The sequence below is a fragment of the Podarcis pityusensis genome (assembly GCF_964106645.2).
Source record: "Podarcis pityusensis genome assembly, chromosome: 12".
In the NCBI taxonomy this organism is placed as follows: domain Eukaryota; kingdom Metazoa; phylum Chordata; class Lepidosauria; order Squamata; family Lacertidae; genus Podarcis; species Podarcis pityusensis.
The window spans coordinates 56,834,252-56,852,636 of record NC_138037.1 but is presented as its reverse complement, the minus strand read 5'-3'; the positions used below and the strand labels follow the sequence as shown (position 1 = coordinate 56,852,636).

Below are 18,385 nucleotides of genomic sequence, written 5' to 3'. Positions count from 1 at the left end.
CAAAAATTAACCCCCCCCCCAAATAATGCTTCAATCTTTAGCAGAACATGGGTTTGTAATCTGTCATTTAAATAATTTGGAATTGACTCGGCACTTGGTATATTAATTCAACTTTCTGTTAATTTGTTGGTGAGATATGAAATGAGGAGAATCCCTGTCATGATGCGCGAATCTTTGAAGGATTATGCATTTCCCAACAACAGCTTTGATATAGTACATAAGAGTCCTCAGCATCTCACAGCAGTAGCTCAGCCAACCATTTAACAGCTCTGTAAGAGAAACCAATATTATTGTCCCCATATTACAAACAGTAATACTCTGTCCGAAAAACCAGTTTATTTTAAGACACTCTGTGACCTAGTTCTTAATCATATCCATCTTTTACTAACTGTGCTACAGTACCTCTGTGTTCTCACTGCTAATCAATGAAACCTTCCCAGGACCCCTAAGAGGAAACACATATTACTCCCATTTTACAGATGGGGGAAATGGGCTGGAAAGTCCAGTGCCTTAGCCGCACAGGGATATGAAAATAATAATGGGGTCTGAACCTGCTTTCCAGACCCAAATGCAGTACTGTCAGTAGGCTCATGGAGACTCACCACTACCTGTCTACACACACACACACACACACACACACACACACACGTATTTCCTCCTCCTCCTCTTCCCCATTTAGATTGAAAAGGAAACCATATCATTTTTTATGTCTTTGCCGTAATTTCTTTTGGCAGAAATTCTAAATGGAGGAGTAAAATTCAGCAATAATCCTTATCTTTGCAACATGGATAATGTTCTTTGGGATGACATTGTCGATAAAACAAGCAGCAAAGGTTTCGTACAGTTTGATCCTACTGAAAGAACAGAAATATTGCCAAGAACTGACAATAAAACATGTAAGTATAAACTGAAAAACCATATATTTATATATTCTTGACATTATACAAACCTATTGAAGTAGCGCCAGCCCACTGGATGTTGAATCCATAGCTGTCAACTTTTCCCTTTTCTTGCGAGGAATCCTATTTGGAATAAGGGCATTCCCCTTTTAAAAAAGGGAAATGTTGACAGCTATGGTTGAATCTGTTTCTTAAACGAGTGCAGTCTCAAATTAAAAATGAAGATATAATAACTGCAGGAGTTTGCCACAATAGCAGCGTGATACTAAGGCACTTTTTAAATAAAATGACAAATTCATAGTTACTAATGGTATTTGCCTTGTTTCAAACTACAGTGTGTGTATATCATGTCGTATTTGCCTTGAATACAAATCAACATGAGAGTCTTACTCTCAGGGTTGTGGGTTTGAGCCCTGCGTTGGGCAAAGGACTCCTGCCTTGCAGGGGGTTGGACTAGATGTCCCTCGTGGTCCCTTCCAACTCTCCAATTCTATGATTCTATGAAATGAAGGGCTGCCTTGCTGACAGTTCCCAAAAATGTATGACAGGAAAACTCCAAGCAATTATAATAACTAGGGACCTGCTTTGTGCTCTTTTGGTGGTAGGAACCCTCTGTGAGCTTTCTAGTTGCTATTTAATACATAGTGGGTGCTGTCCCATTATTTTGAGCCTTGTCCCACATTCTGACATCGTTACAGACATTTCGATTGAGGGTCAAGGCACAAAACTCAGTTGTTGAAATAACAAGTTTGGATCAGATCTTGAGTCATGTACACTTGACTAAGAATCAGTGAAAATGATTTTATATAGTAAACGTGAATAAAAATATGTAATTAACATATACTAAATAAATTTTAAACAATGCTGTAACTCAATAAATAATAAATAAAAGTCTCCTTCTTTGGAGGTCTTTAAGCAGAGGCTTGACAACCATATGTCAGGAGTGCTCTGATGGGGTTTCCTGCTTGGCAGGGGGTTGGACTCGATGGCCCTTGTGGTCTCTTCCAACTCTATGATTCTATGATTCTATGAAACTTATTAAAACCACCTTTAGATAAAACTTTATCAAAACCACCTTTTGACTTCCAAGTTATCTTCAGTAGTCCTAATTGCATGTATGTATATACATCTATGGTTCAACATAAATACCAAATATAAAAAAAGATCTCTAGAACATAGGCAACTAAAAAGAAAGGTAGATGAGAAAAGGTATGTGAAGTAACAACACCAATCATGGCTGATAATAATGATAATCATCCATCCAATGTGTGCCCCCCCCCCCAAACTTGAGAATAGGCCTTCTAAAATGTGGATTCCACTGCCAATAAAAACATTGTAAGTTTACCCAAAATTAGCCCAACTGGTCAGCTATGTGTATTCTGCAAATGTCCTTCCCAACAAAAATCATTCTGGAGAGAGTTGTTCCTTTACAGGTCTTCTACCCCAGGAGATCCAGATGTTGGTTTATTTACTATGCTATGGCTACATAAACCTACAGAGAATCTAGTTCCCAGTCAGCTGAAAAACCCTCTTTTATATATGTTTTCATAGTTCACTCGGAAAAGGGACTGTGGAATCAGTTCTTTTTAGATATCTTTTGCTTTCTTCATGCTTGCACATCTGTATAGTTAAAAGTCGGAGCTCAAACAACAGAACTAAGCTTCTGGTAAACTTTGACAAGTTTAAGTGAGGATACAAATTATCCAGCAGATAGAATAAACATGTTGGAAGTGATTGTGGCCTACTGATTAATTACATTTTTTAATTATTGCTCAAAATACCTTTTTACCAATTTCTTCTCTTCAGCAGAAGGAATGCATGTATCCAACTGTCCCTCTTATATTTTGCTTAGATGATGGTTAAGCGACACCCATCCTTTGGGGCCATTTCTGAGGCTATGTTTTCAGCATCCTAAAGCCTGTTAATGTCTTCAGACATATGGGAATGAATGGCTTTATCTTTGATTCTCCATTTTCTGTTGCTCCCTGCATTAAAGTTGTTCTTCAAGCCAAATGCCCATTCCTACCAGCCCCCTTAGGTATAATCTTTGCTCTGACCATCTCAAGCCTTGACCGCTGCATCTTTCACAGCTTAGTCCCAAACTCTACTGGCAAAGTATTCACCTCTCCCATTAAGCAAAATAACACTTTTCCTCAAGGTCCTTCACTGCTTTCCCAACCAATTCTCTGCACCAAGCTCCTTGTACTTGCTATTAAAGCTTGCCACAACCTTGCCTAAACTACATTTCAGTCTATCCCAAAGTACAAAAAGATTCCCATGGAATAAAATTTGTCCACTTGATGTTTTCTCTAATATATATTCCCCACTTTCTTAGGCCAACAGTGTCATCCCAATTGTACAAGAGCACATTGCTGGGCTGCTGGACTAGAGAACTGCCAAACAAGTAAGTATAAACATTTATTTTTCTTTTAATTTTAAAATATACTTACGTTTTAATGAGGAATATTTCCATTAGCAAGAGTTTCTTTTTGCCATTCTGCTCTATATCATCTGAAATGATGCTTATTTTAAATCTTGACTGCATTATCTTCCATGCAGCTGGTACATAGTATAGACCCACCTCAACTGGGTCTGACTGATGCAGACGTAATGCTGGCTCCCTCTGAACCAGGTGCAATCCTCCACCTAATTTTTTGCAGCCCTTGATGCCACCGTTGTTTGCAACTCCAGTTGTGTACAATGAATTGCCTTCCCATACTTTGTGGGATTAGTTTCTTTTTGGCAGCTTTTCTTCTTGGCAGCTTTTAGTATAATTAGCCATGGTAGCCTTCTAGACTGGCTTTGTAAGATGGGCATTGGGGACACTGTTGCACAGTGGTTCTGCTCCTACTTACAGGGTTGTGTCCAGGGAATAGCACCAAGAGACTGTTGCATGGCCTTTGCATTATGGTGTGTACTGCAGCGGACTATCTTGTTCCCCGGGCTGCTTAATGTCTACATGAAGCTGCTAGGTGTGGTCATTCAGAGTTTGGGGGCAAAGTGTCATCAAGATGCTGATGAAACACAGCTCTACTTCTCTATAACATCAGGAGAGAGAGTGCATTATTTAGGCCATTGTCTGGGTGGAGTGGATGAGGACCAATAAACTGAGCTCAAACGCTGGAAAGACTGAGGCACTGTAGATCAGCCACTTGCCTGTTCTGGATGCAGCTGAACTCCCTCTCAAATAGCAGGGTCAGAGTTTGAGGGTACTCCTGAATCTATCTTTGTTGCTCGAAACTCAAGTAGCCTCTGGAGCTAGGAGTAACTTACAGCTGGTACCCTACAGCCATTCTTTGACAGGAATGATCTGGCTAAAGTGATTCATGCATTGGTAACCTCAAGACTTAGTCATTTTAATGCACTCTATGTGGGGCTACCCTTGAGGCTGGTCCAATAGCCACGCCTGGTGCAAAACCTTATAGCTAGACTGTTGGTGTGGACAAAGTATTACCAGAGCATAATTTGTGTGCTCAAAGTCTTGCAGTGGTGACCCATTTGCTCCTGGGCCAGGTTCAGAGTTCTTGAATTAATTAACAAGGCCCTTAACAACTTGACTCCAAGTTACCTGAGAGACCATCTGATCACTTAGGTCCCTTCCCAATCACTGAGGTCTTTGGGGGATTCAGTGTTAATGGTCCCCAATGGCTCATATCCACCAGGAGCCATGTGTATTGGGGGTCCACTCTCACAGAGCTCCCTTACAGTCAGAATATTCTTTTTGAATATTTTATTTATTGCAACAGGCAATAGAAGTCTGGTATTATAGCTTTTAGCTTTTCTGTATTGTATTTCTTGCACGCTACGTAGAGAGGAGTATGCGGTATATATAATTATTTGAATAAAATAACAGATAAATGAATAAATGTTGGCATTTTTGTCTTTCAGTAACCAAGGTTGACTGTGCAGCGCAATGTTCAGGCAGATGCAAGGGGAGGCTGCCAAGTGACTGCTGTCATACGCAATGTGCAGCAGGATGTACAGGTCCTAGAGAGAGCGATTGCTTGGTAAGAAGGCTAGACAAACCTACACAAATTTATGTCACTATTATGTAACCCAACCTGCAAACAATTAAGCTGAAATGCCTGGTTTTTGCAAAGTGTTTATTGCAATTCACCAATAGAAAAACAATGAAGAGAAACACAGCAACATTTGCTAGATTTACAAAAAATAAAATTGAACCTTATATGTTTGTGGCTTGTCTCCACATTATCCAGAAAATGAAAAAAGGAAGCCAAACATCTATCAAAGTTTATATTGCTGTTTTTCTGATACCTTTCAGATTAAATTATGCATGTACATGATGCCCCTTGTTTTAATAAACCATTTGAATTGACGTAGAATATGTATTGAGCTCGATTTTTTTTAGACACCATTATCCTAGCTACTATCAGACGATTCCATGATAAACTATATTGTTCCTTATTTGCATAATTGTTTCACTGATGCTGCATAATTAATTCTAGAAGCAAAAGAAGGTTGAAGCGTATGGTATCGACCACTTTACTCAATAACACTGCATTTTAATGCATATTTACTAGATATGTAGACTAAATAGTGAACCTCTTCAGCAAGTATCTGAAGAATGATAATACATGCCAACTAGATGAATCAAAATGCATGGTTTTTACAGTGATATATTTTAATTTAACACATACCAAAACATAATATACTATCTTGCAAAATAACACCAATATTTAATAGAGATGGCAAATTATGCACTTAATTTTAGGGGGTTTTGCCTCCTTGCCTAATTCCATCAATATCTTAATATTGTAACTAAGTATTAGTTAGTTTTAGGGACACGGGTGGCGCTGTGGGTAAAACCTCAGCGCCTAGGACTTGCCGATCGCATGGTCGGCGGTTCGAATCCCCGCGGCGGGATGCGCTACCGTCGTTCAGTCCCAGCTCCTGCCCACCTAGCAGTTCGAAAGCACCCCCGGGTGCAAGTAGATAAATAGGTACCGCTTTATAGCGGGAAGGTAAATGGCGTTCCGTGTGCTGCTCTGGTGCCGGTTCGCCGGAGCAGCTTCATCACGCTGGCCACGTGACCCGGAAGTGTCTGCGGACAGCGCTGGCTCCCGGCCTCTAGAGTGAGATGAGCGCACAACCCTAGAGTCTGTCAAGACTGGCCCGTACGGGCAGGGGTACCTTTACCTTTACTATTAGTTAGCTTTAATTTGACCTTTTAAAAAATCTGTTCAAAAGCGTTCCCAAGTACCTTATTATTATGGTGGGCCAAGATTTGTTTGTTAGAAAAGGGTTTTAACTGCAGATGTTACAAAATAGAATATATTGTGTATGTGCCCTTATTAAACATCTTAAAATGAAATCCTGTTATCTAAGTCAGACAATCTTGAAACCTCCTTTCTACCCCAATATGTGATTTCACTGAAACATGTTTCCAAGCAAATGTGCTTAGGAATCCAACCATATGTTTAGGTCTCAGTCCCAGTTCAGCATTAGTCCGCCTTCTTAATGTACATGGAATCTAAAATGGCCCATATTACAGATATGTTATAAGGCTGACAAAGTTTGCACAGCAACAGTGCTATATAAATCACATATAATAATGAGCTTTCAGATTGAGAAATAATAAAAGTCTAGGCTTAAAAATTGTAAATTTTGTCATTTTCTACTGTATTAAAACAAAATATTTGCTCTTGTACTATTGTTGCATTATTTATTGACAGGCATGTCGCAAGTTTTGGGATGATGCAACATGCAAGGAGTCTTGCCCTAGTTTGCAAAAGTATAATATTATCACCTATCAGTTGGAAGACAACCCAGATGGAAAATACAGCTTTGGAGCAACTTGTGTAAAGAATTGTCCACGTAAGTTTTAGCTTTGGAACAACTTGTGCAAAGAATTGTCCACAGAAGTCAGTCTGTGGAGAACAAAGTTCACTTTCTGCCTTCTCTCAAGGATGCTTCAAATTAATTTCTGGTGTGCATCTCATGCACATGTTCTCGAACCCTCAGCTGTTCATTCTAGAGTGCTAATTTCCAAACGGCTGTGAGAAAGAACTTCAATAATGATGGATTTGATGGATTAAATTAAATCCACTAATTTACTAGTCTAACTTCATCTCCCTCCAGCCAACCTCCATTTGCAGCTAGTGAACTTGAAATCACTCCTGATGCCGCGATGCAGCATCATTAGCAAGCCTGGAGTCAGGGCGCCCACTGGACCTCTGTACAAATCACTAATCCAGGACTTTCCTCCTTTCAGTATGCTGCCAATTTTAATTCAGCTACCCTCAGATTAGTTCTATAATCTAGAGGAAACTGTAAGAAGCACTACTATTTTCACATTATGCACCCATCATAAAAATGTGTGATGAATTTTATTGTACTCACATAATGTACCTCAAACATGTAGACTTGGGAGCATCTCTGCTAGCCCTATTTGCTCAAGACAGCTGGTGAGGCTCATCTCAACATTCCTCCTCTCTGGGTTTTATATGTACACATAGGAACATAGGAAACTGCCTTATACCCACTATTGGTCCATCTGACTCAAAGCTCAGGGTTTCAGATGGGACATTCTCAGCCTCTTTTTAAAACACAATATTTATCTTGGTTCATTTTTAATTTTTAGCATTTTTGTTGCGCGTTTGAATAACTTTTTTGTACATTTTTATTGAAATGGCAAATTAGATCAGTCAAATTCCACTCTGCCTTTCCTCTTTTCCCAGTGCCTAAGTGCTGTTTTTGACCCTCCCTTCCTACTAATGCTTCTTCAGGAATTCTGTTTCTGCGAGTTGCAGTATGAAGTGACCTGATCCACACCACCAAAACTAATATGTGGATTAGAACATAATTATCCTTCATATTTTGCAATACAGTTCTTGGCTTAAGAAATTATTTAAATGCATGTAAAGTGTGCATTTTAGGGTAAAAAGAATTTAGAAATACATATATTGAGATAAATTGTGTATTAAAATATGCATTGTGATAAAATACATAAAACATCCTTAAATACATTGTTTTGTGTGGTGTTTTTTTTTAACAATTCACAGATTAAGGCAGAGACAGGATGGAATGGTCTTGGGAACAAACGCATGCAAAACTGACACAGACTGATCCATCCATTCTTACTCCCTGTCTTTTCTAGATAACTACGTTGTAACAGACCATGGTTCATGCGTCCGGTCGTGTCCTCCAGACTCTACAGAAGTGGAACAGAATGGCATTCGGAAGTGTAAAAAATGTGATGGCCCCTGTAGCAAAGGTATGAAACTAGAAAATCACTGTGTGTGATGCAGGTGAATATAAAGCCCTAATGTTGACTGACTTTTGTAGTACTACAGTAGTAATCTCAAACAGTAATAATGATGAAGTAAGTCTTGGATGAGATTACAGTTCAACAAATGCAGTAGAAATTCTTATCAAAACTGAAAAGTGCCATTTATCAAATCCTGGTCACAGCACAAGGTTTTTCGGGGGAAGGTAAATCATGAATCCGAACAACATGCTAGGTCAAACCATGGCTTAGCTCAGCGCCACACACTAAAATGACTGGGGAGGAGGAAAACAGCCACAATCTCATCTCCAGGAGCTCACATGTTTGCTCATTCATGGTTTGAGCTTAGAGTGGTAGGTAAATCCTTAAAAAGTATAGCATAAGAGGCAGTGGTGAATGGAGTTCTGAAATGCTTAACCAAAGGATAATTGTTATTCTGTTATTTAAAGCTCACAATTTGGCTTGGAGAGTTAAACAATGAGTCTGGGTTCAGACACATGCGAAACCAAACAATGAAACACAAACAGCAGAATGAGCAGGGGAAATAAAGAGACTGTTGTCTCCTGCCTGTACATTTGTGCTAAGCCACGGTTTGGCTTAAATATATTTCTGTTCTATATTGTTTCTGTGTGTCTGGTTCTTCTTATGCTTTTATGTTGTACAGATATGATTGATGTATTAAATAAAGCAAAAACAAAATGACTTGAGACCAAGTTCATTTGTTACATATCTATTTATTCCCCTTTGCCCTCCACGACTGACAAGCGCAGAAGCTTGTTGCTGGTGTGTATACGAGCATCTTGGATACCTGAAGCCCCCATTGAGCCCTAACATTTATTTTTCCTTTTTAACAGTGTGCAACGGGATTGGAACAGGAGATTTTAAAGGTGTTATTGCCGTTAATGCATCCAATATTGACTATTTCACAAATTGCACTACAATCAATGGAGACCTTGTATTTCTGAAAGTATCATTTTCAGGGTAAGGAGTTGTTGTGTCTAATGTGGAGCAGAGAAATGTGGCTTATCTATTAGCTCAGTCACCGAAGGTTCTGTTATTCTCTGTCTTCTAGTGATTCATACACAAGGACACCCCCTTTGGACCCAAAGAAGCTGGATATCTTTAAAACTGTTAAAGAAATCACAGGTTAGTGATATCAAGTTGTTTAAAAGCCTCATCTCTCAGATTAGAAAAGGACTGAGATTGTAGGAGACCAGCATCTACTGTTAAGAAGTAGACTTTTTTATTCCAACATATACAAATAAAACCAATTGTGCATAGACTACAGACCATGTTTTGCATTTACATTCATATAAGTTGGAATAGCACTTGGTCCCAAAGGAGCCATTTCATGCTGTTTGACACCGGAAGCAATAGACCCAAAACATTTTTACACCTGGAGTTCTCACACTTTGTAGCAATGCTTCTCCCTAAGTGAACAGAAAACATTTTGAGCTTCTGCAGATGCAATGTCAAGATGGGAGTCGGAAGCAAGTCAGCAATAACTCACAAAAAGTCAGTGAAGTTAACTCTTTATTCATAGAAACCAAAACAGCTCAGGCCTAGTGAGCACAGCAACTCTTCCCTGGAGGTCTTGCCCCAATGAGGCAGTTGCAAAGGCTGAAGGTTCCCTGCCTTTCTAAGACTCCTCCTTCCCTGGGTCCTTCCGAAGCAAGCTAAGGCTCCATGTCTTATCTCTCTTGCTCCACCCTCTTCCTTCATCTCTGTTCTGGGAGACCAGAGGAGAGGGGAGCTGCTCACAGCAGGAGGGGGAGACTTCTTCAGCAGCCTGCCTGATCTCTGCTTCTTGGCCCTGCTCCTCTCCAGCCTTCACTTCTGCCTCTAACTCTGGACTGTTCTCTGCCACAGTACTTGTAGTAACAAAAAAACCCTGCCTAACACCGCTTTCATATTTCTTTCAACACCTCCCCTGCTCCATCCCCTCAGAGGAGGAAGGCCTCTCTTTCCTTCCCCGCTTCTCCCCCTTGAAATCCTCTGTCTCTCAGCCAGCCTTACTCAGCGTGCAAGGAGTTACTGATGCCAGCACTGGTCCAGCCGAAAGGCTTAGAGCACGGCTGAGGCGAGGGTGGGGAGGCAAGTGAGGAGGCTGTGGCACTGAGCCCACCTGAAAGTGACCCAAGGCTCACTGATGGGGCCCAACCCCCTGTTTTAGAAACATCAAGCTACCAGTCACTTGTTCTGATCATAGAGGTTGAGTGTGAATTGTGTGTGAGAGTGCAGGCAAGGACTCCCCCACAGTCTCATGATTAGGACATGTTCTGGTATGCTGTTTCTGTGGTGTGACAACATACTTTCCTTGCTTTCATGTTAGCCTCAATCTTTTGTGGGTGAATAATGCAAAGACAGCCAAGATGTTTGTAACAGTTCTTGTTTATTGTACATTTCAAAATGAAATAAAAACATTACAGAAACAGGAAGGCCAAATCACTTTTGTGACTGATGGGGAGAATACATCTGGCACACTTGTTACCCCTGGAGGGGCTTTTGATCGGGTGGAGAAGAGGAGTGGGTTTCCCTGCTGCAGCCCTTCTGGTTTCCACTCTGTTGTGAATGACCCCCCAACTCTCTGGAGCTGATTTGTAGGGGACACTGGGGGCTGCAGAAGGGAGGGGGAGTTAGAAAAAAAACCCTTCTCCTTCTCTTCCATTAGTAGATGCATCTGCTGGATCAAAAGCCCTTCTGTAAGCGCAGGAACACCAACTGGATTCTACCCAGTGATGATCATGATTATTTAAAACAAATATTCTCTGGATAATGATGACGTTGACGATGATTTATTTGTACCCCCACCCAACTGACTGGGTTCCCTCAGCCACTCTGGGTGGCTTCCAACAGAATATAAAAATACAATGAAACATCTCAATAGAAGGCTGCCTTCAGATGTCTCCAGAAAGCTGTGTAGTTGTTTATCTCTTTGACATCTATAGAATGGTAGTTGTTCACACAACAGCCTCGTAGCAACTCAGAACACAAGTCCCTCTTACTGTATTATGGTCATACCTGACATTTTTTGAAAATTCAGAAAAGGATTACTTATTCCATCCCTTTCACTACTTGCCCTAGGATGCAAGTTAAAAGCAAAGGAAATCAGGAAATCTGTCTAACAAGTTGCCTCAAGAGTTTGCTGCATTGCTCTAGCAAGCTTAGTTATTGGAGGCCCAATTGTCAGTAATATGGTCCTGGTTCATACACTCACAGTGTTCTCATTTGCATGGAGAAGGAAAGTCATGACCCCTGTGCACAGCATCTATTATGGAGTGCATGGTCCATATTTGGCCAAAATGTTTGATGGCCTGATCCTGCTCATGGCATGGGGGGAGTAACTAATGCATTTCATTTCAATGTTTTAGGTCTGTGTGCCCCCGCATTCTTTCTGGGCACAGCTCAATATTACAAGTTGTCCAGATTAATGTGTTAACAGGCCTGCTTCATTTGTCACTTTCTCGTTTGTCAGGTGGACTGAAAGACAGTTCAAAATGCTTGATGTTTTGAGAGCTCTTTCCAGAACACAATGCCTGGGCAGCTGGGAAGCCTAATAGAGTATTAGCTGCATTAAGCATTACTGTAGTGCACTTTCTGCATTTTTGAAAAGGCATTCACTAGCCTATCTTTATGCCACCAACAAAAGTTACAAGTTTCCAACAGAATTTGCTAAGGGAAGTAAAATTTCTGTGGTGTCTAACACAGCTCAGGTTTATAGACTCCAGCTTTTGTGATATTTAGCTGCCTTGGTGGCCTGCATGTAAACTGTTTACAAAGCAGTGTTAAAAATAGCTCCATGCTGAAGCTCCTTGAAATGTTCTTCGTTTTGATGTCCACATAAAAGTATGAAAGGAGCAAAGTCATTCTTGGTTGACAAAAATACTTTGTAAATGTGTTTATGCTATTGGTCTTCTTTCAGGATTCTTGTTGATCCAGGTTTGGCCACAAAATTTCAAAGATTTGAGTGCTTTTGAAAATCTGGAGGTTATACGAGGCAGAACAAAACAATTGTAAGTACAGCCATGTGCCAAAAATGCTTGTGTACTTGGGCTTATTTGTAAAAAAAATGGCTAGAGGACTGGTCATGACCGACAGCCAGATTGCAGGCTGCAATTAATGTGGGATAGGTACCAACCACACTGCCACTGTTTTCTTCTATTTGCTTAAGGTCCCACTGGGGAGGGGGACATTATCTTTGTTTAATTAACACATCTATGTTTCTTTTCCCTCTGGCCTTGCCCACCTGACCCAAGGTTCCCCAGAAGGGAATGTGGATGATCTCAGGCTGGAAAAGCCTCCTTATTCAGATTATTTTTTATACTAGAGAACTTAAATTAAAACATATTAAACAGCATATTTTTGTTTATTTGATTTATTTCAAAGCTTGTTTCTAGCACCAGAAAATCAAAAGAATAATGAGTTTAGAAAAGCTGCATTTTTCTTTTCTCCCCTCCTTTTTTTTGAAACCATACTTTTTTTTTCAATTTTAGGGGCCAATATGCTCTTGCTATCACTGGCCTGAACATAACATCTCTGGGATTGCGCAGTCTGAAGGAAGTAAGCGATGGAGATGTTGCCATTTTAAGAAACAACCACCTCTGCTTCGGTAACACAGTGGACTGGAATAAACTTTTTGTAACAAAAGATCAGAGCACAAAAATAATTAGAAACAGAGATGAAAGTGAATGTGGTAAGTTACTAGGGGCCACTTACCCAGTTCAAATCACCTGTAAATTTCAGAGAGACTTCTGCACATGGTTGCAGTTAATCACATTTTTAAAACTTTGTTGGTTTTGCATTTGTCTATATCCCCATAAGCATGCATTATTGGAGGCCTCAATCCCTAAGCTGCATATCAGGCACACTTGCGCATAAGGACTGCCTGTGTGAACCTTCCTGTATCCTTCAGAGGCCCTATTTGATGCTCCTACTTTCAAAGTTTAGGAGGGTTACAACCAGGGCTGGGGGGAGAGTGCCAGCAGTCAGCAGCTCAGGCACCGGCTGAGGGTTCCAGGGTTGAGAAGGTCCCTTCCCGCACACCTTAGGAGCCAAACTCTGTTCCCATTTGCAGTGGTTGCCTAGAAGCCCATTTCCTTGTTGCTCTGCTCTGAGAAACAGTTGAGGGGTCCCTCTTCCCAGACACCCTGGCCAAAGCAGCAGGGCATGTTAAATTTTTCAACTTTCAAATTCCAAAATGAGGGGTGCTAAAAAGTTGTAAATAAATAATGACGTAGTGTAATATGTCAGGTGTTGTAATATGTTGAAGTGGTATTTACCTAATTTTAAGACCTGCAGATTATTGTTGTTCTCTCTTGATAACAACATAACATACCACGGAATTCAAAGAGGGTGTACTTTCTTTTTCCCATGACTGTACATGTAAAAGGGGAGGGTGTTGTGGAGATCAGGTGCCTGAGAAGGCTTCTGGGTACCACAATCTAGGATGGAGGCAATGCAAATAGATCCTAACCTGAATTGTAGCAATTCATTTAACTGAGTATCAGTGGAAACTGAATCATGTCCTTGATGCTTATACTCTCCTGTGACTTTGACACCATCTTTTGAGATTTATTTAATGTATGGATGTTTTAATTTTTAATTTATTTTGTCTGTTAGCCGCTGCAACAGAAATTTGCCATCCCCTCTGCTCAGATGAAGGCTGCTGGGGCCCGGGGCCCTTGCAGTGCTTTTCTTGCCGTTACTTTATTCGCCAACGGGAGTGTGTAAAAGAGTGCAACATTGTGCAAGGGTAAGCTAAGCGTTTCCTCCATTCTATTTAAATAAGATAGTCAAATCTTAATCCTGTATATGTTAGCTTTCATGTGTCCCTGGACTCTGCATTTTGCTGAACCACAGAGAAGGATGGAGACAGGGAGTTACTCTGCAGGAGTTGCATATAACTTAGCAATCAACACAGGTAACTAAGAATAACAGAAGTTATAAGGACTATGGATCAAATACACTAGTGCCAATTATTTTGCTGGCACTGGCTGCGGAGAAAAACAGGAAAATCAGTTATATCTAGTCTGTCAGGTGCAAAGGTCCCATGGATGCATAGAAATTGAATCCCAGCTAATGATTGTGATCCTGAGGCAAGAAGAACATGTTGTTCTTCTCTGATGTCAACTATGCAATATTGACTCCTCCACATGCTTCCCATAGAAAATACTTTTCTTGCTTTTCCTTCTACTATGTCTTTCCAAAATTCTTTGGCTAGTTTAAAACAAAATGAAACAAAAACCCAGCATATACATAATGTAAACTTTTTGAAATACTTCATCTTTCAGCAGATGTTACCTTTTTATAAGTAAAATTCCTCCAGGTAATGCTTTGACCCACAGGGCAAATTTGGTCTTTTCACATCAAATTATGATCAGACACAGTTTAATTAGTGGTAAAGTTACCTAGCATGTAATAGTTGAACCATCTGTTCTCAATTTTTATATTTTAATGATTCACTGGAAATTTCAGAGAAGCTTTGAATTTAAGTTTCCTGCTTGGCAGGGGGTTGGACTCGATGGCCCTTGTGGTCTCTTCCAACTCTATGATTCTATGATTCTAAGTATCAGCTGATTAACCAATGTAATTCAGTCCCTTTTTAAAAATTGCATTGTGATTCCTCTGGGTTTGCCTGCATCTCCAGCCCACAGGATGTAATTGTGTCAAGGTATGAGGTGCACGTTACACTCATGTGCCCCCATGTGTAGAATCTTCAAATGTTAACTGAAAATGATGCTTATAAATAACTGTGTGACTAGAGTCCACTCAGATACAACAAGCCATACTTGCACAGGCATTTAATAGATGAAGGACTTCTGTGAAAGACTGAAAAGCTTTACATGTTGTAGGTGTAGAGCATGACTGAAGCTCACGTCTGCACCTCTTTGCATACACAACTGGCCTGCAGGACCTGAGCGACAGAAGCATAGCTCTGTGGTGGAGCTTGCTTGGTTGGGAGACAACGTTGAGAGCGCCTGTGGGGCTGAAGTCGAACTAGAACATATAGTAGAGCAACAGGGTCCAGGTTCAGCCCATGGCATCATCCCGTTAAAGGTATAGCAGGTGGTAGGAATGGCCTCTCCCTCTGGAGAGCTGCTGCCAGCTGCAGTCGACAGGACTGGGCAGCGTGGACAAATGGCCTGCTGCAGCAGAAGGCATCTTTCTTTGCCTCACCAAGCCAAACTCAACCAAGCAGCCCTCTCTTGCAACCTGCCAGGTGCCTATTTCTCCAGCCCAAGAGAAGTAACATAAATGGGGATGAATGACTCCATGCTGCTGTTCATCTTTTCCCTAAGCTTAATAGCAGCATGTGGGGCCATTTCTCCCCCTGAGATCTGCTTATGCTGCTCAGTTGAGTGTGGAGTACTTGAGAGTGTTGAGAAGGAGGCTGGACTACAGAGCATAGACATTGTGCCTTATCCTCCATTGGTGGCTATCACAACCTCTTGCGGGAGCAAGTTTCATCATTTAACTATGTACTACATGAAGAAGTGCTATGCTCTAGCCCAGGGGTTGTCCACCTGGTCCCTGCCGCCCACTAGTGGGCGTTTCAGGATTCTAGGTGGGCGGTAGGGGGTTCTACGGCACAAGCTGAATCCTCCTCCCATCGAGCACTGGTGGGCGGTAAGGAAATTTTACCATCAAGAAAGATGCATTAGTGGGCGGTAGGTATAAAAAGGTTGACTACCCCTGGTCTAGTGTTAGGTTTCTTTGTCTATGTTCTCCAAGCCATGCATAATTTTATAAACTTCTGTCATCATACTTGCCTTTTCTCTTACTAAAAAGTCCCAAATGCTGCAACCCCTTGGTCCTTTTGTTTACCATTTTCTGAACCTTTTCCAGCTCCACAATATCCTTTTTTTCAGGTGTGACAACCTAAATGTATCCAGCATTCCAAATGCAGTTGCACCCTAGATATTGGCAGTTTTATTTTCTGTTCTTCTAATGATCTCTAGCATAGAATCTGCCTTTTTCACTGCTGCCCTACACTGGGTTGGCATCTTGATTGAGCTGTCTACTATGACCCCAAGGTCCTATTCCTGGTCAGTCACCAGCATTTCAGATCTCCTGAGCATACATATGAAATTAAGGGGTTTTTGCACCAACATGTAGCTCACATTGAAATGCATTTGCCATTTTACCAAACATTCGCTCAGTTAGAAGAGGTCCTTTTGGAGCTCTTCACAATCTCTTTTTATTTTAAGAACCCTTAACAATTTAGTATCATCTGCAAACTGCATCCCCTCACTGCTCACCCCTGTGTGTTGTGGACCATGTGAGATTAGCCACATGCATATGGCACACTTCTAAACAGGTGTAGGAAAAAGCCATGTTTCTTGGATCCTATGCATACTAACTGGAGAATGTGCCCAAACAATGTAGAAAATGCCACTGTGATATTCATATTCCCCAAGGCCTGTTGTGCATGATGTTGGAACCATGGGATGGAAAGCCAGCTGGAGAGGCACCAGCCGGAGCACCTCCCTTCTCAGCCTTGCCGCTGCGGAGATCCATCAGTCGTCATCCTCTGACGTGCGTCCGCGACTCATGCTGCAATGCAAGAGCACACATTACTCAGCAGAGTAAACGCACAACAGATCTGGCTCGAGGCCTGGATACTACACTACATTTATTGTACATAAATCAGGACAAAGAAAACATGGCTTCTCTCGGAGAGAGAGAACACAAAAGCAATACAGAGTGGATGTTCCGCTCATGAAACTCCAACAATCTGTGCTGGAATGTAAACAGACATATGACATGTAACAATCCTGCACATCTGCAGCAAGGGAGGAATGGAATTCCCAACACATAATGGTTAGAGAATGTCCACAATTGGGATATCATGCATATTAACCAGGAAATTTGCACATTCTCCATGAGGCCTGTACACAATGCCCATTTGTTATGCAAATTGACCACTAAACTTAAATTCCCCCTAACATGGGGGGGGGGGGATACACCTTGGTATCTTGCTGTCACACACAGCTGGAGGGGTTGGCTGCAGCACAGAACTCCAGGATTGCCAGAAAGAAACTGCAGAGTGCTGGATAAATGTGCAGCTGGCACATCACTGGAAGGAGGCTTTGTCAGTGGGGGGGTGTGGTGCTCACTGCTACTATGATGCTTTTGGGCATCATAGGTATTTCACAGCCACTCCTCAGTCTGACAGGGTGACATGACTGGAATTTCCTCTCAGGTATTAAACTTGAATAATCCACTACCTTAGCACTGTCACCTCCCTGGTCTTTGAAGCTAATGGGATTGTCTGTTTGGGTCTGGGTTGTTAATGTTGGAGTGATGGAGTGTCTTAGCAAGATTTTGGAAGTGACAGAACAGGCTTGTTATAGTGTTGCTTCTTCCAGTGCTATAATATAGTCCTTCTGCCCTCCTTTCCTTATGTGCATCAACCCCGACAAAATACTACATTAATGTTTCAGCACTCGGAAACTTGGAGTAATATCTTGCTGTTAAAGTTATATTCACTTTTCTATCCATTTCAGGAATCCTCGGGAGTTTGTAAGAGAGCTTGAGTGTCTTCAGTGCCATCCAGAATGCCTGGTGCAAAATTCAACTGAATTCAACGCAACTTGCACAGGACCTGTAAGTGCATATTATCTTGCATTCTTATTCCCAACAAAACTTTAATGTTCAGTTGCCCCAATTCCTAAACCATGGTGGACTCAGATCTGTGCAATGCAACAGAGGGTGCAGGTAAATCTGCTTGGTGGGTGGAGGGACTGAGAGCTCATGTAGGTAGGAGAAACCTATTCCTAGCCAAGCCCAGGGTATATTTGCCTAAGTGATGCATAAGTCATTTGCACATAAGGGCTCCCCTGTCCATGTGCAGAGCAGTTCCCTCCACTGAAATAAAAGCAGAATCATTTTCATGTTGGATCTCCTACATCCATAAGCAATTGCTAGTTTGGGTGAAGGGAAGTATGGAAGTTTTGTATTGGGGGGAGGACAATAGCTGTGATAATGATGGGCAATTTATCACTGCAAAATAGGGGGGGAACCACAATTTTAATCTTTAGTGAGAATTCAGTTTTTGGCACCATAGTGTTACATCAGTGTTACGTTTTACATAAAATATCCCAACTCTGCTCCTGCATATCCGAAAAGGTACATGCAGCGTAACTCCCCACAGCTAACATTCCTGAAGGACACTCAGCTTGCCTCTTAAGGGGAATGTTCCAGGGCCAGCAGAAATCTAGAGATGTGGGGCTTGGTTGTC

General features: G+C 41.4%; 1 protein-coding gene across 2 annotated transcripts in view; it reads left to right on the top strand.

The window, feature by feature from the left end:
• The window catches only part of EGFR (epidermal growth factor receptor), a 147,048-nt gene that overhangs the window by 97,143 nt on the left and 31,520 nt on the right, over positions 1-18,385 (top strand). For both annotated transcript variants that reach the window (XM_080975747.1, XM_080975746.1), the window contains exons 4-14: positions 735-896; positions 3,235-3,303; positions 4,788-4,906; positions 6,593-6,734; positions 8,017-8,133; positions 9,000-9,126; positions 9,218-9,291; positions 12,068-12,158; positions 12,639-12,838; positions 13,765-13,897; positions 17,652-17,751. In XM_080975747.1, coding sequence (XP_080831873.1) covers positions 735-896; positions 3,235-3,303; positions 4,788-4,906; positions 6,593-6,734; positions 8,017-8,133; positions 9,000-9,126; positions 9,218-9,291; positions 12,068-12,158; positions 12,639-12,838; positions 13,765-13,897; positions 17,652-17,751 — 1,334 coding nt within the window. The remainder of the gene's footprint in view (positions 1-734; positions 897-3,234; positions 3,304-4,787; positions 4,907-6,592; positions 6,735-8,016; positions 8,134-8,999; positions 9,127-9,217; positions 9,292-12,067; positions 12,159-12,638; positions 12,839-13,764; positions 13,898-17,651; positions 17,752-18,385) is intronic.